The 21168-nt window shown below is 39.5% G+C and overlaps 1 protein-coding gene across 1 annotated transcript in view; it reads right to left on the reverse strand.

Annotated features, from left to right (window-relative positions):
• DNAH10 (dynein axonemal heavy chain 10) overlaps nt 1–21168 on the reverse strand; it is a 57664-nt gene that overhangs the window by 14922 nt on the left and 21574 nt on the right. The window contains exons 29-59 of the mRNA XM_076352607.1: nt 20234–20467; nt 19482–19705; nt 18709–18978; nt 18431–18614; nt 18004–18138; nt 17437–17589; nt 16683–16871; nt 16427–16573; nt 15344–15535; nt 15056–15174; nt 14728–14886; nt 14266–14401; nt 14014–14136; nt 13570–13704; nt 13037–13253; nt 12438–12557; nt 11362–11507; nt 10801–10953; nt 10000–10260; nt 9153–9325; nt 8686–8779; nt 7445–7612; nt 6944–7132; nt 6120–6291; nt 5223–5426; nt 4343–4423; nt 3733–3930; nt 2926–3087; nt 2188–2362; nt 1134–1315; nt 231–367 (exon numbers count right to left, since the gene is read on the reverse strand). Of these exons, the coding sequence (XP_076208722.1) occupies nt 231–367; nt 1134–1315; nt 2188–2362; nt 2926–3087; nt 3733–3930; nt 4343–4423; nt 5223–5426; nt 6120–6291; nt 6944–7132; nt 7445–7612; nt 8686–8779; nt 9153–9325; nt 10000–10260; nt 10801–10953; nt 11362–11507; nt 12438–12557; nt 13037–13253; nt 13570–13704; nt 14014–14136; nt 14266–14401; nt 14728–14886; nt 15056–15174; nt 15344–15535; nt 16427–16573; nt 16683–16871; nt 17437–17589; nt 18004–18138; nt 18431–18614; nt 18709–18978; nt 19482–19705; nt 20234–20467 (5232 nt within the window). The remainder of the gene's footprint in view (nt 1–230; nt 368–1133; nt 1316–2187; nt 2363–2925; nt 3088–3732; nt 3931–4342; nt 4424–5222; nt 5427–6119; nt 6292–6943; nt 7133–7444; nt 7613–8685; nt 8780–9152; nt 9326–9999; nt 10261–10800; nt 10954–11361; nt 11508–12437; nt 12558–13036; nt 13254–13569; nt 13705–14013; nt 14137–14265; nt 14402–14727; nt 14887–15055; nt 15175–15343; nt 15536–16426; nt 16574–16682; nt 16872–17436; nt 17590–18003; nt 18139–18430; nt 18615–18708; nt 18979–19481; nt 19706–20233; nt 20468–21168) is intronic.

Genomic DNA, 21168 nt, shown 5'->3' on the forward strand with positions numbered 1-21168 from the left:
TCCTTCAAGCACTGATGTGGATGGGAACCCATATCCCAGCATCATTACACAACAAACACAGCAGTTTATAACTGAATACCTGCCTCACTCCTACTGCAATAGCTTTCCTAAACACCTCTTTTTAAGCACTTCAAAGAGGAGAAATGGGCGGTCTATGAAATTGCCGAGTATTATTTTTTTCATCAGGATCATGCTTCGTCCTCCTCTGGGTTTGAACCCACACACTTTACCTTTTCTCTCTTTGGCTTGACTTCTTTAACTACATCACAGTAGCTCATCACTGCTTCAACAAACTTCAACATTCCCAGTCCTGCTCTGCTAACAAGTTCCATTTCATTGAAGGTAGTGTTAAGATTCTTTAACAGAGCTAAATGGGCAAACAGAAAAATATTGCAAATTAGTTGAATTACAGTGCAGAAATCCTCAGAGAAATAGCTTTCCCTACCAGCAATATTGAGCAATGCTGTGATAGACAACATGAAACATTTGTCAGAAAATTAAAGAGTCTCTGACCTTAAGATGAAGCTACTGGGCTGTAACAATACAAGCACAGTATTGCTGGTGATTTCTCAAGTTCTTTCTCCAAGAAGGGAGTGCATTCAGGAGTTGTTCAGCACATCTCAGGATCATGGTTTGTTTTCTCTGCAGCAGTCAGATGCAATTTTGTTCAAAGGGCCAAATTCCCCTCTTAAAGGAACTACTCTGGATTACACCCGTGGGAGAACGTGCAAAGTTTGGCCCATAAACTTTAGATATAGCTTATCTTCTTTCCACTCTGTATATATCACATTTTGTCACCACATGGGTGAGGTCATAATGCTACTTTCTAAGTGGCTAAAAGCAGACAGCAGGCCTGCTCGGCTGTCTTGCTTGTTTCTTGCCTGTTCTAAACCAAAATGTGTAAGACCCCAGCTAAGGTATAAACTGGATGCAACACATCGCAGAAGGTCTTTGAACTCTGAAGAATCCAGTCACCCCAACAGCGCAACATCTGCAGCATTGCAGGCAGTGCTGTCCCTTTGCACAAAGTGGATCCCACCTTCTCAAACAACACTGGAAGGATTGCTGCTGACACGACTAATCACATTAACAAGATCCTACGTTCATTCCAAGTATACAGATCAGTAATTTACCTCGGACGGATTTCACTTGGCTCTGAGTAATCCCATCAAAATCTATCTCCATCAGGGATCGCAGGAAATTTGCCTCAGACATCATTCCTTTGGCTGTCTTCCAGTTTAATTCTTTGTAACCTCTCATTATAAGAACACATTCCAAAACAGCCTGCACCTGCTTAGGGGGTTTTGCAAAGGATCTAGAAAGCAGATGAAGGAGACAGTGGAGGAGAAAAAGGAAGAGACAAAGCACGTGATGCCAGACACAGGTACTTCCCGTTAAGAGAGTCATCGCAATACAACAAGAGCTAGTACCTAAGGCATCCTACACAAAGTAAAAAAGATAATCCAGGCCAGACAAGAAATTATTGACTAGTCAAAGGCTCAAAACCGATTCTTGTATTCAGACAATTTAATCAATGAAATACTAAAGGATTTCAACAGTGGAAGGCCTAAAATCCTGAGCCATGATATTCTTCCCTAGGGCAGCGAAGCAGCTGTCCATTGGGAGAAGCAGTACAGGAAGAATCCAGAGATATACTAGAGAATGGAAACTAAACAAGTGTGGCAGGGAAGGGAGAGCCATTGCTATTTCGGGGATAGCCAAGGACTGGATGTACTTTTATATCTATCCCCAAATACAAGATGTATTATAAAAACACAGGGAGATGTTAATTCAGCACAGAAATACATTTTCATGCTATCAAAGCATCCCTGAAAAATAACTGGTATGTGTTCCTATTCACACAGAATAAAAACAGAGGAGGAATGAAGGGGTTTGGACAGCCACTGCTCAGGCAGAAACCATAGCAGTTTCTAGTGCATCAGACACAGGGTAGAGAAATATGGGGAAGACATCAAACAAAGGACTGGAAGAACAAGCTTGAGGGGAAGTCCTGGGCTAGGAATCAGGGGATTCTGTTTTAACTTCTCCACCTGGACAACTGATGTCCTGACCTTCACCCATACACCATGCAGGTGAGAAAGGTGAGGTTAAAGCTCAAACCCTGCAAACAAGGGTCTCTCAGTGAATTTCCAAGAGTTTATGCTACTGTATATCCAAATGAGTCACCTGATCTCAGTAACATCAGACTTGTCAAGCTTCTGAAGCTCCACTTTGGCAGCTTCTAAAATAGGCATGACTTCAGCCAAAGCTGTCTCAGCAGCCGCCTTCTCCATAGCAATAATCTTGTTCTGTTCCTGTATCTCCGCAGCTTTTTCTTCAGCCAGTTTTTTCTTCTCCTCAGCTAGGAATGGTAAAGGCAGGACCATAAATGGATTATTCAAATTTGTATACAGAACTTATACTAATATGGATTTGCTCTTGGCTGAAAATCAGAAATTACCATCAACTCAGTACCTTTTTGTTGCTAGCTTGCCAATGTTTACAGTTCCATCACCAGGTTAGGAACACTGTCAGTGTTCCACACGACAGCATACATAATCTCTTTTCCTCCCATGCTTCCCTCTGTTTTTCCTCTAATAGTAATTTTCTGAATCAGAAGGTCCCTTTCTTGCTAATGCCTCTTTCCCACATTACGCCCTACACCTTGGAAAGGGAAGACAAGGGCAGGTGAACATAGTATTGAGTTGTGTAAAGTACTGTAGGCCAAATATATAGCAAAGATGGCAATCTGGGCAAGAGAGGAGACCTACTCTTCTAGCATGACAGTAGATCAGCACAGATAGAACAAGAGGGTTACCTCTAGAAGCAGCTGGAGCTCTTAGAGGGTCTTCCAACCCAACACAACACAGACTATGGGAGCCTTGCTTAGCCTGTGGGACACTTCCGTAGTTGTAAACAACCTACCTACTTCTGTGTTTGCTGAAATCTCTTTTAACAAAACCTCACAAGCAGCTGATTTTTCTGCTAGCACAATCTTTTGCTCAGCAAGTTTGTTGTTCAGCTCAACCAGCTGTATACTAGCTTCCTTCAGTTTAACTAAGCCCCCATCCAGCCGTTTACATTGTGCTAGGTAGAAAAAAAGGGAGAAACGTTAGTGATTCATTGATTGTGTACTATCACACAGCAATAGACAATCTCACAGAAGGTAAATATGCTTATAGGTGCCCTCTGCAGCAAGGCAACCTCGGTTATGAAAGGAAAATCACTCTGAGAGATTTTTCCTTTCCTAAGCCTCCCACCCAAGATGGTGTTAATGTCACTTGAGCTGCCACATAGTGGCTCTGTGCCACAATTTGCTTTCCATATTACACTGCTCATGTTTTATCCTCTTCACAGTGCCCACTGACGTATGAATAAGAATTTCTGCTTGAGGAAGAATGTCAAACCTTGAGCTAGGCCGAGCTGGTATTAGAACTAATCAGACTCTTCCCCAAGAAGAAGAGTATCTGGTTTGGAGATTCTGGCTCAGGTTCACGCACAGAAGAATTTGAGGAGAGCCCACCGTTTGACAGACAGAGTCTGAACATTCACATGTGGTCAGGATAGTGGTCCAATGTCAAAACCAGATGCCAGCACAGCATTTGAGAGAGTACTGACAAAATGATTTTTGCATAATGTGGGTAATATGTGGGATTCTCACCACATTTTTTTTTCTTTTTTAAAATATTCAAATCACTTATTAAAAAGCAGAAAACATCTACACAACCTTACCTACAATGAACTCATTTTTCTCCTTCAGCAATTTTGAATAAGTATGGATAAAATCAAGGTAATTCTTTGGTGTGACATGGTTGCTACGTCTCAGTTTCTGCAGAAACCTCTTGCTGAAATCCCCTACAGATTCATGCACCATGACCATGTGCTCAATCACCGACTTGGAGCTCTCTGATGGGATGTGTGTGCTATTTCCTAAAATTGGGCAGAAGAAATAAAAAATGTCAAAGGTTTTGTTGTTCTTTTTTGTTAAGAGTCTGCCAATTACTGTCTTTCTTATGTACATCTAAGGCACAAAAAAAGTCTTTTCTGGGGCAAAAAGCGAGATCAAGGCAGAGTCAGAAGAGAACCTGGGCCTCCTGGTAGGCAGGCCACATTGTCTGCAGAGTTTGGAACTTGAATTTTAGCATTTTTTAAAATCTATTTGAGTAAGAAACTTCCATCCAAAAACATTTTTTGACTGGGATTTTGCATCACCCGTTTAGACTCAGGGTAACAAGCACAATGGGAAATCAAATTATGAAATCTACAATAACTGCAAAGTAAAGAATATATTTCTTAGGCTATCCCAAGGGTTAATGGGTTAAAATACTGACATTTTACATACCAACAAAGGATTGTGCAACTGCGTACAAGGCCTGGGGGGGCCAGGGCAAGAACCAGTCAATACCAGTGTTGTTGACAAGACCTTAAAATAAAAGAAGAGTGTTATCTGAAAAATTCCTTTGTAAAACTAGACCCTAATCTGCCAGGCAGTCCCGTGCTTAACTTTATTTGCATCAAGAATCTGCAAGATCTGTCTTATTTGATTCCTGCTTAGCAACACTATTTACCACAAAGTCAATGTTTCCATTTTGATAGTAAACAATCAACTTTGCACCTGTGTCCTGCTAACCCCATTGTACTATTCTTTAGGCTGTACCATTCTACAGGATGCAGTCAAGAGCTACAACAAGGTATTTTAATGCCTGGGTTAGGATTCCCACCCGTACCCATCTTTCACGTGTCTCTTCAGTCTCCCAGGACTCCTTTCAGTCACCTGCTGAAGTGCAGCAACCACCAGGCTCAGGTGTTTTTCTCTCAGTGGGTGTCCCTCTCACCATGCCCTTTTTTTGGCTTTGGATACAAAAATGTTTCTCTTACCACCGTCCTAGTTTCATAATGATTTAATACCATGCATTCTTCTGTAAACTACAGAAGAGAGGCTGCAGACATAGGCTGTATATTTCCAGTTCAATGAGGGTGACCAATTGATTTCTAGCTGTTCAGCTGGAAAATGAACTGATCTGGTAAATGCTAATCAATAATACTCGCTGATATGTGGTAATTAACTGGAAAAAAAATCACGCACTGCAAATCCTTAATCATGAAACCTGCTCTGCTTAGCTTTAGCTGCCAGACATCTCTGAGAGTCCACTGGAGATTTCCTCTTGCCTGCAAACCTGTATTTCACAGGGAAAGGACGAAGCAGTGTGTACAATTGATACCTGGGAAATTTCTGCACCACGTTCTCAGACTGTCCCCAGCTGGGGACATTCCCAGGACAATGTGAAGGTTGCTTGCACATTTGTTTACAAAATATTGCCAGACACTCTCTTTAGCTGGGTTCACGCCAGCTTTAGCAGCTTCATCTCCAATCTGACTTAGTATGGTGTCTTTTTCATCATCTGGAAAAAGGGCTGGCACCATTCCTGTAACATAAGGACAGAAGAATGCTAGTGAGAACATTCAAGAGAATGTAGAGAAAACCATATGGCTGGGAATAGGGCAGATGAGAAACCAGAGTCACAAATTTTAAACCTAGTTCTGCAAAAATGATTCTGGGTAGTTTTGAATGAACCTGTTAACCTCTCTATGCTTCTCCTTCTCCCCCCAGCCCCCATGGAACAGATTTAACACATCTGTTTTCAAATCAGACTGTGTAGGAACTTCTATAGAGAGGGTGGTCACACAGTGCCAGCTGCTGCTCATTTCAGCTGCTGCATACACTAAAAGATACTAAACTACATTTTAGGACATATATATATAAGCAGTTGCTGCAGTTCAGGTGAATGCTATTCAAAAGCCAATGGGACAAAAGGTGGGTTTGTAGCCAAACGCAGCTGAAATTATACCTCAGTCTTGGAAGAAATCTGAGACTCCTGCAACATCACGATCAGCATGAATTAACCCTATAGCCTTCCCAGACACATGTCAATGACTGTAAGAAGATGCCAAAAAGCCATTATTAAGGCCAAGATCATTTCAGGTAATACTGAGAGGTGTAACTAACTAAAGCAGCAGAGGACACGGGGTGAAACAGTAATAGCTGGATCAAGGGTACACTGGAGATTATGAGTCACAAGTAAATACTGATCGGGAGTAACTGAGGCTGCCTGTGCCACCTGAAGTTAACATGTTGTTGATGAGTTCCAGGAAACTCTCTTCTGCTACATGGGCATCTGTAAACAAGAAGACCGTTGACTTGTTCTCAATACCCAGCTTCTGGTACAAATTTTTCAAATCTTCTCGGAAATTATTTTCTCCATATCCTCGACTCAAGATGATCTCAAATACCTAAGGATGCAAACATATACTGAGAAGACACAGATGGACCCAAGACATGATGGTAACTCTGAATTTCAGTTAGACTGGATCAAGGGTTTTGGTTTGGCCCCTATCATCAGTAAATGTGTAAGTATCAAAAAAATTATGCACTACATTCTTTTAAAAATTACATTTGTACAACCCTGCAGGATTGCATTTTCAAAATTGCTTTGTATTCATCCTCCTTTTTTGTTCTTCACTTCCAAGCCTCTGTAAGAGACTGAAAATACCTCTGAGAGAGGAACATTTCCTATCTCAAATATTACAGTATCAATCACAACGAGGTTCCTCAAGCAGCACTGGAGTGCTGCTGTAATACAGATAAGTAACAAAAGCAGTAGTTAGGGACTATTAGTTGTTTGCCACCAAACTCATCCTTGTTTTCTGTCCCCAGTGCCAAAACCCAGATTCAGGCACTGTCAGCTTCCTGCCCACATCACCCACAGTCATCATCTTAGACCTCCTGGCAATCACCTCACCCTGTTTTTCTCTCCACAGGGAAGAGATGCCAGCCTGATCTTATCTTGACTGACTGACTTCTGTCCCCCTCCCGCCAATTTAATCCTGATTGCAATATTGCTTTCCTTGTCTTCTTTCACTGCAAAGATGCAGGGTCACTAACCTCACATCCAGCTGTATAGGCAGCCAGTCTCGTTAGAGACTGCTTTCCTGAGCCTCCCACTCCTATGAGCAGGGCATGCCCATGATCCATGCGTATGATGCGATGTACGTGGATTAAGTGCTCCAAAGCATCATCAAAAAGAACCAGATTCATTTTCATATTAACTTCATTATATTCCTCCAAAATCTCCTGCAGAGAAAGGTGGACAGAATGTTACTAAGAGACCAATGAAACAATTAATAACGTTAATAAAATTACAACCCATTTAGCAGCATTATTCCTTTCCCCTTCCTCAGGGAAAATAAACTATTGGAAAACACTGCCAACCCTGTAGCTGATCCTCAATTTTCATTACTGCAGACTCCAAATGGGTAACGGTGCACATAAAATTCTGTGTGCACACAGAAAGAGAACAGATTTCCTACAGTTTGAGGCAGGCTCCTGCCCATTCCTCAGGCACAGAGACAGAATCAGGCACAGCTCCAAGTTGATGCACACTACCTGAAAGAGAGCTTTTGCTGCATCATAGTCTTGGATATCTTCATAAATACGAGGCTCTCCTTCACTCAGTGCCATTCTGAAATCTCCAAAAAGAATAGGATCCCTCATGGCCTGCTCCAAGTCATCTCTGAAATTCTCTTCAATCAGTTTTTTTATATGACCTTGTACCTTCAAGGATACGAAATGAGTCAGGCAACACAACAAAGCAGATGGTTCTGAATCCAGTAACACTTAGAAGGCTGACAATGCAGATTCTTGCTCAAATACTGATTTCAAGGGGATGCTCATGTCATTCAAAGATCCAAAGACCACAGTCTCCTATTGTGTTCTATGTATGATCTAACATGATCTAATAGGCAGTTCAAAAACCATCCAAGCCAATGGATTGCAGAAGTTTAAGACAGAAAAGGATAAGCCTGTTAAAAAAAATACCTTCTCATATATTGGTGTAAATATTATATTAAAAAACCTTCCTTCTCAGCATTCATAGATGTCTCGCCACCAAGATTTCTCACAAATTTTGTAAGTCTGAATGAATGTACAAATACAGAAAAGTTGCGATATAATTACATTAGTTGTGAAAATTGAGCTGGAAACATATCTTTGTATATTAGAGGAGAAAATTTTAAGCAGAAAAGTCTGAAGCCATCTTAATCTACCTCTTTTCATCTAAGCAAGTGGCTTCACAAGTTGCTTATATGTAAGTAAACTTTACCCCAATTCCTCCCCTAATTCTCACGGTATAAAACTGGCGTCGTTCTCTCTTGTGTTTTAAGATATAATTTGGAGCGTTTTCCAGTTTGCATGAAGCCAAAACTGAATCCATTGTTTAAGGACTCAGCTCTTATCCTTCTTTTTCCTACTTGATTGTATAGTCACATTCTGATACAACCCTTCCTAAAGGAAAATACTGACTTGAAGTGGTTTCCTGAGTTTTCCTTTGCACTGCTCTCTGTGCACTTTGTCTCCTGTGCCACTGCTAACCAATGTTCCTGGATGGGCAAACCGAGTGACGCTTTCCATTCCTTCAGCAGATCTGCTCACTTAGTCTGCCATAGTCACTTTATTTTAGAAAAGAAAACTCCATGGGCCATGTTTTAAATTAACGGAGCAACATAGTGGTTAGACAAGTCTGCAGTCTGACTGCAAGACCCGAGTGTAACAGTTGATAATGTTGCTGTTGCAAATTAGTTGCCATAGTAATAGTCAGTGGCTACTAAAAATTCAAAGAAATTACTCACCAATGCTTTGTCTGCTTCATTAATCAGCTTGTCATGGAAAACCCTCAGGCACTCATTTCTCCAAACTCTCACCATCTGGGTCACTGTTTGAAACCTGAATTAACATCAAAATATCAGACTGCACCAAATGAGCTGACATGATTCCTAAGGCCATATGGTTAATAACACTGACCAAATTCTGGATTGACTTTTTTTACTCTTTTGGGTTTTGTACTTTTCACAATAACTAATTGGCTTGCATTTTTACTTCTGGATATCTTATTTAAGAAAGACTAATGCATCAGTGTTTGTCATCAAGAGTAAGACCACAATTTAGGATGTTCCTGAACATTTTCTCATTGTGGCGAAGGTTTAATGAAAAGTGCCCAAATGTGACTGATTCCATGTACCAAATTACCTCATCATCACCCAGATTCATCCAATATAAATAGGTGTAGGACCACTGAAGACAATTTTTCTATTCTTACCTCTCTGGAGTTGTAAGAATAAGTCCATTATAGACCCTGGAAAGATCCCGCAGGTTAAAAATGTAATGGAATTTGGAAGGAGTAGGGGGTAGGTCACAAATAATCATTTTATAAAGCTCCAAAGTACACACAGTTATCTTGTCAGAGATCATTGATATAGACTCATTAAACATCTGTAAACATGAGAAAGAAGAGGTGTTTTCATGAGACTGCCCAGAGAGAACTCAATGCTATTAAACATATTCTGCTTTCCAGCTTTTAAACCTGCTTGGTATATTTCAAATAACTGAGGACAAGCATTTTCAGAAATTCATATTCCTCTGTAGTATGAACATTCTGCAGTTAAATGTTTTGGGCAAGCCCTATCTTCACTCCCGAGCTTGCACAGTGCTGAAGATAACATCAAACTCCATGACTGGAATTTTCACAGCACTTCTATAGCAGAAAAAATAAACTGCTCTTTTCTTATATAATGTTGCAGGTTACTTGCTAGTAATGCAGTCTACTGCATTATATTAAATTTTTCACTGTCATTCAGGAAAGAGTTTGCTGACCTTTGTGTATTTGGTTACAGGAACCATAACCAATCGTTCACAGGTTTCAACCTATGAAAAGCACCAGGTTTATAAATTATCTGCTGACTTGAATGTTTACATATTACTCAAGAATTTATCAAAACTGTGTAAACCCATTGAGAAAAAGAAGAGGAAAGGAAAGGTTTGCATGAGGTTCTAAATATAAGAAAGCCTAATAACAGAAGATTTCAGGTCTTGCGATAACACAGAAATAAATGTCTATTTAAAAATAATAAACCTGTTGAGCAATCCTTTAAAAACAGTTAAGTTACCGCAGTGTGGCCTTTCAGGATGGAGGCGTAGATCAAATTCAGTGATTGCTCAGAAGGAAAAGGTATGTTAAAAACACTGAAGAGTGAGATGAATCGAGGGTCGACTTCATTCCGACCTCCTCCAGCTTTCCCCATGGCAGCAATAAAACCCAGGTCTCGAAGAAGTTTACAGTTCATCTCCTTACCACGGTCGTACAAGAAACCTTTTTCTAGCAGCAGCTTCAACAAGGCAATGGGTTGCTGTGTGCCATACTCATCAACCTTTGTAATACAAAAGAGTCAAGATATTTAGAGCACAGTACATCAGCATGCCAGTTACTGCTATAAATGTGGAAATATTGTGCTCCATACTCAGGAGAACATTACAAGGACTAAGTGACACTTTGTAAAGCTCTAGCACTGATTGTGAACATTACTTCCAATGTCTCCTATGGGAAAAGTGTCTCTTCTTCAAGGTAAACTAAATGCACACATACTCTTTTGCCCCATTTGTAAAGAGAAAGGGATAGTTTCTACAATACACAACCTGCAGCCAATATCAGGCCACAGAGTCATGATTTTAATGGCATAAAGAAATGATCCAACAGGATCTCTCTTACGTATAGGACAAATATTGTAACAGACAGAAACACCCCCTACTGCACACAAATCCAACTCTTCTGAAGGTCCTAAGCTGAAACCCAGTTATGCACTTACTATGAATCTCCTTGACTTGTGATTCATTGGATCTGTGTATGAAGGGACCACGTCAGTGCGACCCCAAATGTTTCTATACTACCTTGCAAACTATTGGCAGCTTACCCTTGGCATATTCATATCATCCATGAAAACAATGAGACGTTTTCCCATAGGAGGGCCGTAAGTGTCTTTAGTTCGTTTCTCTACATTTGTCTCTAGGTTTCTCTGAATGTCCATTGATGTTGTACGAGAAGAGAAGTTAATTACTAGCAGCAGCTGCAAAGGGGAGGAAAAGGATAAGAATGGATTTTTACCTGTTCTTTTTTTTAACCAGAGCATTCAAAAAATATTCTTTATATTAGACTGTCAGACATACAGGAAACACTTCTCTGGTCCATTTATTCACTTGAATTCCAGATGACAAAGAAAAGTAATCCCATTCTTAGCACTTCGATAATATCTATTTACTTTATAAAATTGAATCTGTACATGGTAGAACAGAACAAAACATCTTTGGTCCTGAAAGATTCTCAAATCATTCACACACTTTGGGTCTGAGCTTGCAGTCACGTTACCAAAGTCAATATTGCTACCCACAGACTCAGGCTTCACAATGCAAATTTAACACAAGGACAAAGAACGAAAATGCATCTTTACAAACAAGACTAAATGCCTCATACATACATTAAGGTCTTTGTTCAGATTGTTTAGGAAGTTTTGTGTAGTTGCTGTTTTAGATGTACCCGATTCACCTACAAGAACAACTGGGCGTTTTATTTTTACCATCTGTTCTAGTAACCAAGTAGTGCGTGTTGTATCCACTGTAGGCACTGAAAAAGATCATGAATATGATAGCAGGTTAAATTAAAATGCAGTACAGCTGGGGGATTTATATTTATAGAATAGTGCTGGATCAGACTCTCAAGGTATTAACATGCAGTTGCACAAAGACATAATCTGAAATATCAACTCACTAACAATGTTGAAAGAAAATTTTAATTGCTCAACCATCTCTTTTCAGCTTTTATCATTGGGATCTTTTCTCCTATAGATATATTAAAAAAGAAATTATCTTCCATATAGAAGGGTCATGGACTGGTTAAGCTCCATTTAATCCCTATTTCAAGGATATAATCAGGATTTATTTGGATCATAAGCATTTTCCCAGAACTCTGCAGAGATTAATTTTGTTCTATGTGAATAGCCTGCCATTAGGAGCAACTTTAGAGATCATATAATTATCTCTTGTATCAGTGAAGTTAACCTGTGCTTGCTGAAGTATTACTATAAAGTAACCTGCATTAATTTGTCCTTAACTATGAAAAGCACTTGTCACCATTATACAGTGCTTGAAGTAACAACCAATAACGGCCTTAAGAATGTAATTTTTATCTACCAAGTACTTGAACCACAGAGCTGACATTTTTCCTAGAGTTTCTGGTAGAGCAGACTGTGAATCTTCTGCTATTCTGGCTTGTAAAAGGCATTGTTAGCTCCTAATAAGCCTTATTAACTGAAACAAGATTTTCATCCTTTCCTCATTTCTTTATTACGCAGTGCTGTAAATATCAACTCTATTCCTGCTAAACTAAAATGACAAGAGCACTAAAGAAATTGATTTGTGCCATCAAAAGAAACTGAACCTGAGTAGATGACCTTCAGTACAGAAAGAGGATGTCTCATGTTAAGAGCCATGCCACTCAGTGGTGGCATGTTATAAATTAAAGGCATATCATCACTGTATTTTATCTTATACTCACCTAGAATGTCAAGAAATTTCACTTGAGGCTTATGAATATATTCAGGAACAAGTTGCATCCAAGGTACCCACTTTTTTTGAAATCCATCAAAATGAAAGTCATACAAAGTTGGCAGCTGACCTGCAAACCATTAAGCAACTGGAGGTTTTCTAGGACACTGAAATATTTCATAAGAAAATAATCTGATTGAGATGAAAGTGAAGGGCAAGATCCTGGACCAAGTTGGGCAACACTGTGTTCTGTTTACTTGTCATTTAACCCAGTAAGACATCAACCAAAATCCTCCTAGGCCAGCACTTGGATCATACTGTCGCTTTTTAAGCACCTTCCACTGGCTTTCCTTTCACGTTTTATTTCTCCTTTCGCTGTTTATCTCTTCAGCTTGGCATAGAAAAGTACTGTTCTGTGAGGACAGACCAGTAGCTGAGAGTCATCTAGCATTAGTATCTCTACATGGTTTTCAGTGATAGTCTTTCAGAGAGCATATTTTGCAGCCAGGATAGCTAGCTGGAAGGAAGAACGATGTTCTGCCTTCATGGCAACTAACACTTTTCTAATATAATCAATGGGATTCAGACTAAATTATGACAAGATCCTACCTGGCAGCTCCCCTGGCTTAGCCAGGATGTTGTCATCATGAACAGTAGACATGCAGGAAATACGTTTAACATTTTCATCAAATTTAATTCTCCCAGCATCAAGAAGAGCAGCACCTAAGGAGGAATACAAAGCTTCCAAGAAAAAACACTCCAGAACATCAGGATCATCAGGCTGTACCACAACTAGAGCTTCCAGCATCACAGTCAACTGCACCACCTGTTGTAAAACAAGACAAAACCGTAAACAGAATTGCCTTTTAGATGCACAAAAACTCTTAATATGTTTTCAGCTGTTTGAGTGTTTGCTGATCTTTTGTCCTTGCAGGTGTATCTACTGATATGAGTATTAATGACAGTAGAAGAGCATTGTTAGGAACTGACTGTTTCTTCCATCTCTTGGTGCTCATCACTAGCAAACTGACATTTCAGCATGGACTCTACTCCTGTGCTTTCTTTGGGAGGTTTTTACTCTCTCCATCGTTCCATTTCTCTTTTTAGATAAATTTTTTCAATCTTTATTCTCTATTCCTTACCATATTTAAACCTGTTTGAGGAACAATGGTCTTCAGCCTTTCTCCATGTCTGCCGTCCACAATTCCCTCTACAATCATATCAATAAGGTAGGGCACATATTTTTGAAAGAGACGATTCAATTCAATTTTCTCTTGCTGAGGAACAAGAAGGACGATAATTCAGCACACAGAAACCTGGAAAGCCAATTTTTGACAGCAGAGCTTCCCATCAATACCTGGCTGACCAAATATTCTTGCAGGAATCACTTGTACCAAAGACAGGGTACAGTCACAACAACCAGAAGTTAGAAAAGCTAGGAATTCTCTTTAGCCCTCTGCTGCAGGCCTAGTGATTAGATTTGTTGTCAGAAAATCAGACTGCCTTTACAAAGGTTTTTTTTTTACAGCTGTCTACAGTTCGGTATTTAATACAGGTACTCTCTGAACAAGTGCAGAAATTCCCACCTCATTCTCTCTTTCTTGGATCCACTTCTGCCAGTAGGGCTTGTATTTCAGATTTTTAGGATCTACAAAGACCATTCCACAGCGGGATACCGTGGCAGGAGATGCATACTGTAAGTCACCAACCTATAAAATAATCATACAAGATAATCGTACACTTAAACAAAGAACAGCCACAGTAACTGCTTTTCAGGCTTTGTAGACCCATTTGTATCTAACCCTTCCCATGTATTAAACGGTACAGTCATTACTTACCTCAAACAACAAAGCACAGTGTGACTGAAGTCTAATCCGCTCCCCATTTGCCAGGGTCAATATCTTGTTGTCATCCATGACAGAATTCATGTTTTCAACCCAGAGAGCATCCACATCTCCATCAAACAGAATGTACCTGTGGATACAGAAGCCAAGAGGCACTGACTAATCTCTGACTTTACTAACATATTTCAGAATTCAGATGTGCCATCAGTGGTGTCAATGTCAGTCCAGGTGTTTTGAAGCCTCCCATGCATTTTTGATAATTGCATAGTTTCCATCCATCTCACTGAGGCTGGAAACTCACAGAAGACAGAAAAACCCCTAGACACTTTCTATTTATTTAGCATCTTTTTTTTTTAATAGTGCAGTATCAAATATTTAAAATGAAATAAAATAAAATAAAATATTGATGTAAAAATCAGTATCTAAAAATCATCACAATGATTTCTAGCTGTCTACCTTCGCTCTTTCTTGTCAGTAGGCCTGTTGATATCCCGAAAAATGTTTGACAGGACTCCATCTGTCCAGTGTCGTGTGGTAGGGTCAAGAGTCCCATACAGCTCAATCACACTCATAGCTTTAGGGTTTAGTGTGTAAAGCTTTGTCAATAATCCCAGGCTAGAGATAGAGCAAGAAAAGCAACATTAAAATGACACAATACCATCTCATGTTAACCCAAGCAAATATTATGGTCAGCTATTGATCTTGTCATGACTACACAGGGCTGAATAACACAGTCTATGCCATTTTACAACCAGATTTTCCATGTATCAAATTCTATACTCACTTGTTTTGGGCCTGGCACAAAGCATTAATGACAACTGACTTGCCACCTCCAGTAGGTCCAACTACCATTGTAGTGTGACGAGTTAACATTGTCTCATACATCTGAACTACTTTATCCACCTGAAAAATAAAGATTGATTCAATAGACTGCTGTCTGTAATTCTTCTGTGGAAAAGATCAGCAGCTGGTCTATACCAGCTAAGCTTTCCTGGAGCCGCTCCAGAGTGCAGCAATGCATATCCAGCCTAATGTTTACAACAAAAACTGAAGCAATTAACATTTTTTATACCTGGACTGGTAAAACAACATAACCCCCTTCTTCCAGCACTTGTTCTACAGCATTATTAAAGTTAGGATAGCGGACTCGAGGGCAATCCAGGCCAGGAAACAGGTCAGAGATTAGGCCAAGGAAGAGAGGTACATCTTCAAACACAAATTTAGGAAGATTCATATCTCGTAGAGCTCTCATCAGTACAACTTCCTAGACAAAACATAGCAGAATCAATTTTTACCAAATAGCTAACCAATTATCTAAGATGTAGTAACTTCAAACATCTCTAAAAACTATTGCTTGATTACTTTAGTACAGCTTTGAGAATATTTTCTTGGCATCAGTTACTAGTGGAAACAAAGGTTACTTTACAAGGTTTAAGCATACCAATAGCTAAGAACAATACACTGCCTTTTTCTACCATATTAACCAAATGTCAAATGACTGGAGTGGCCCACACCCACAGCTTCCCTGATTTGATGTTAAAATAACCAACGGTTTTATGAACGCACCCAAGTTCTGTAGTCCCCTTGAGAGCATCATTTAGACCCCAACTTCCTGCCAACCTGCAAGGTGCACCCATACATAACTTTATAGGAGAGCTTCCTTCAGCTGTTTCCAAGTTTTTAAGAAGAAATTTGAATAAGAATTTCCCTAGGCAACTGGGTATCACAACCATACATATAGAAATAAAAAATAGGTGTAAAAGAAAGCCATAAAAAGCAATGCACTATTGAAAAACTTTTATTTATAAGTATACTGTACTACTTGAGCTACACAATTAACAACTGCGTGACTGGAGCACTCACTGTTCAAAAACCAGCTTCTGCTATTCATCCAGAGACTTTTGTCTGGCTATTTGCATCCTGGACTAAACAAGAAGTAAAATACCTCATTTTCTATAGAGTTCCCTACTTTGACTTGAGTTCTGGTGGTAACTTGCTGGCAGAGGGCGTGATGAAACTCAGTAAGAACAACGTGAAATAAGACAAATAACACCAGTGCTCCTATTTCCAAGGTGGACAAACTACAGCAGATGTGTAAACACATCCTCTTCCTAATGATAAAGATCTGCCCAGGGTAACTAAGTAGCAAGTCTACCTCACTGAGGTCTGCTGATCCTCTTTTCAGTTCTCCAGCCATCACCAACACTGACTTAAGGGCCCGCAGTCCAAAATCATAATGATGCTGTTTAGAAAGTTGTTCCTTTGCCAGTTTGTATAGCACTGTCATCTTTTTGGCAAGGGTCTGTTTGAGATTTAAGTTAGAGAATCACAAATGTGTAAGTCGCAACCAAACACTGGCCATGCATACATGGGTGTGTACATGGGTATGGGTAGCAACAAAATTTTCTTACCTTTGCCATAAGGAACCCTTCAGAAAAGAGCATGATTTCACAGATTTGCTGAAGATCTGGTACAATAACAACCACAGGCCTGAACAAAGCTTTTACAGACTCAGGGAGCTCAGTCCGGCCAGCATAACCAGGATTCATCGTAATAAAAATGCCCATACGACTATCAAGGGTAATTTCCTGTCCTTCAAACTAAAGGCATAAGAAAACATTAGAACAATGTGTATTTGGAATTGAAATAAATAGTACTGTTTGCTCAAAGAGAAAACCAGCAAAGTTGGGGCACTCACTCAGGACAACATGTTGAAATATTTAGCTTTAGATAGTCATCCAAATACATTCATCCCACTGTTAGTATCTTGGATATAAACATCAAGGCATTTCACACTTCTCAATCAAATTTCCTGTCTGAGGGTTTTGAATTCCAATAAACATCAGTAAATAAAGCCTCACAACCCACATCAAGTTAAGTTACTCCTCTCCCTAATTACTATTATATTATTATCCCATTTACTTACTATTATCCTACTTAGCTGACTTTTACCCCACTTCACAAAGGAAGAACCTAGCAAAGGATTAGGAAATCAGCAAGGATTTAACATCTCTGAAACTGAGAGTACATACTCTGGAGTTTGAAATGTTCAGCACAAATGAATTACAGAAGAAGCCTTTGATCTAATGATGGGGTCTAACCCTGAATCTTTGCCTCAAAAACAAGATCAGCCTTCACAATTACTCTTCTTTTTTTAAGGTTTACCTGAAATGTTTTCAACTGATTCATTAAAGCATTTCGAATAGTCTGAATCTGAGAAGAAATGACTGAAAGCACAGAAGCATCGATACGATTGAATTCATCAAAGCATCCCCATGCTCCACACTGGGCGAGACCAGAGAAAATTTTACCAACTGCCTAACAAGAACAACAAGAAAAACATCTCAGCAATGAATATATAAAACATTCAGCATCAGCAAACTTTGGAGTATGCTAAAACTCTTAATGACTGGGTAAAACCTCTGGATATTTATATATGCAGGAGCTAGCAATCTGTCATAAGGTCTTGCAATAATTACTTGCCAACTGCAGATTGCCTATGATAAGCTTAAACACGTATCATCTAGTCATTGCTCCCCTGCTTGAAAGCACCTGAAATTCCTTCAGGAATTTATTCAAAATAGACATTCTTTTACTATATTTCATTATCAATCAGCATTGTATCTCTAAGGGAGGCCTGTATTCAGAAGTTCAGAATATATCCTTATCCTGGGCACTGAAAAAGAGCAGTAACTGGTACTTTATCAGAGAACACAGATTTCTAACTCTTACTTTGAAATCCATGCCTTCTCCGCAGTTTGTCACTACACAGAGCAAGCCCAGTGCTTTGGCCAGATCCTTGGTTGTTTCCGTTTTCCCTGTACCTGCTGGCCCTGCTGGTGCTCCTCCCAAAAACATTGATAAAGCCTTTGGAGACAGACCAAAAAGCAAAGCAACACTTGGATTACACTTATAGGAGGTTGGTAGCAAAATCACAAATGAACCCTTGGGTACAAAAGGCCTTAAGTTTTATCTGTGAATGCATTCTACATTATCTTTGAGGCAATCAGGTTAGAAGGATATCACAACTGATTTCTAACATATTAGCATTCACATTGGCATCTAGGACATAACAGGAAGTGGCAATAAAACAATTATATGATTGCCTAGAAGTGTATTTTAAAAGGGCTTGTTAGTAAAAATCTCCTTGAACATATACCTGTGTGAGTGTAAGATAAATACGATCTGTAAGCGGGGTGATCACAAGACGTCCGTTCAAACCCATATACTCATAACCATATGAAAACGTGCCTGTGCACTGCCGCACATTCAGTTCATCTGGCTCTCGGTCCCAGTAAAAACGCAGCTGGCTTTCCCATTCAAACTCCTGAGCGTGCAGAATGCTACACAAGAGAGACTTGCTCACATGAGGTAAAAGGATAGAAATACAATTTATGCATTTGGTATTTTCTCAATAGGTTGGGGGGCAGTGTTTACCTGTCTCTTACGAATGTATCAACAATGTCTCTGGCATGAACATCAATAATGAGAACGGTGTTGTATTTTTTCCTGTCATTTTTGCTCAAAGGCATTGTAATGCGCGTAACCAGATCATCAATTTGCTTATGCATTTTTTTAGCATAAAGTTTCATTGCCTGTTTTTCTCCCTTCTTCACTTTCCGAAAGACATCCTCTACCTCCCAAGTCCACCACACCTGATTAGCAGCCAGCACCATCATGCCTTGGTAGAGTAACATCCAATCAACTCTATAGGAAATACATATAGTGAGGGAGTCTGAGTTACTGTTTATTCCAAGTAACTGATCAGGACAGAAAAAAAAAAAAAGAAAAAAAAAGAAGTCCCTCCTATTTCTGCAACAACTACAACATAAGCCAAACTTTACAGAGATGTACAGAATTCTATCAAGGTGTGCTGTAGTATTTCAAAAGCCTAGGAAATACTCTGATAGAAAAGCTGCCTATTCCATGTGTAAAGATTGCCAAGTGGAACACATAGTGAGAAAAACATATGGTGCACACAACACTAAAAATAAAAACTCGGGATTTAGGAAACTAGATACGATAGGTAACACAATTTTTTCTGGTCAGTTAAAATACTGCGTATGCATGTATTCGTATCCCTCCACATACAGAAATACAGGCTAAATTATGTAAAAATTTAAAAAATTAAGTCTTTCTTTTTCTATATCGCTACAGGCTCATAATAACATATAAGGTATTTGTGTTATCCTTGACACTGATTTTTTCACCTGCTTCTGTCTTCACAGTATCGAAAAATAGCTTCCTTAGTAAGGAGTCTGTTCGTTCGTCTCATTTCTGCTAGCACTGCTGTCATCCAGTTCTCCACTCTGCCTTCTGCAGCTACAGCCTGCCGGAACTCCATCACCTCCCCCTCAGCTGAAATCATGGCTGTTGCAATTTTCTCATCACTATCACCATCCTGAAACCTCAGGGAGGCTATGTTATCATACATCTGGAATGCACCAACAAAGAAACTCACTGGCATTTTAGAAACAAAGCTTCAAAGATTTAAGTGTATCTAGCCCCCATTTAATCTTGAAAGAAAATTTCCACGGACTCTAAAGAGAAATGGATCTGACTCTAAGTAATCAAATACAAATGCTGATATATCGCTCAACAGCCCAACTGCAGAGTAAACAAGCAGATGATCTGGCCCAAATTACATTGATTTTTTTTTCTAGAAAATAAAGATCCATCAGGAGCTACAGGAAGGTTCTTTAATGATTGACCATTCTGGTGTATCTCAAATGTTCCTCTACCAATGTTCCTCTACCGTAACTGCTACTGGCCAGTATGAGAGCCAGGAGAGACTATCGATCAGATTTGATTTGTTTATTCAGGAGCTTCTTCAAGATGCTGCCAGGACGCTCTTTGTATGCAATAAATATTAGCAGACCCTTAACAGCACGTACAGTATAGTCTGTTAAACTTCTTAAAGCACGTAAAAGCACAAGGCACTGTGGAAAGCCAGACATTGTACCTTTATCATGTGTTCCTGGACACAAAGTGGGTTACTGCTGCCAAGGATACTGAGCAACTCCTCATCAGATATAAAGAAAAATCTTGGGAAAGCATTTCGCTTGGAATCCAAATAATCATTCAAGCTTTTCTGACATTTCTCCAGCACATCATTTATATGATGGAGGTCCGACAGACGATTTGGAGCTTCACAGGATTTTTTTATTGTTGGTTCTTTTACAGTTTCATCCATTATCTACATAGGGAGAAAAGAAAGTTTAGCATAATCCATTGCTGTTCAGTATTTTCTAAATTATATTTAACTAGTAACAAAGCACACAAGCAGCACAAGCAGTATAGGTTCTTACAGAAGTGAATTAGACAGAATTTTAAATATTGTTTCCTATTGCTGCAGTGCTGTACGAAAACATGGAGATAGTATGCTTTCAAAGCTGAGAGCATGGAGATACTACTGTAAAAGCAAGTGTAAGCAAGACAAGCCTGTATCCCAAGTCATGCAAGCATAAGCATATACCTGACTTTGTTCCTGTATACAGTTGTACTTCAAGTGAAGGACAAACATGGCATTTCAGAATCACAGTACTATCTCAATTTTGCAGATGGGAAGAAGAAAAGCAAGCCATATCCATGCTGGGGGTATGTGTTCAGTATGGGAACAGTGGCATTATACCAGCAAAGCCTTTTTAGCATATATGTAGGTCCTCAACCTACAGAAACATACCTAAGCTTCTTATTATCATAGTAGAGGTAAAAAGATGTATCCAATGAAAGGAAAAGGGGATTCTGCCAGCCAAGGATCACACCTCTGCCCAGCTTAGCTAAATCAGAAGTCTTCCATGTATGACAGATGTGAAGTAAAACACCAGAGTTCCTGGGTTCCCCAATCTCATATTCAGTTCATTACAACATACCATTCTCACTGTTACAAATGACACA

Source organism: Aptenodytes patagonicus, chromosome 15, assembly GCF_965638725.1.
Source record: "Aptenodytes patagonicus chromosome 15, bAptPat1.pri.cur, whole genome shotgun sequence".
In the NCBI taxonomy this organism is placed as follows: Eukaryota; Metazoa; Chordata; class Aves; order Sphenisciformes; family Spheniscidae; genus Aptenodytes; species Aptenodytes patagonicus.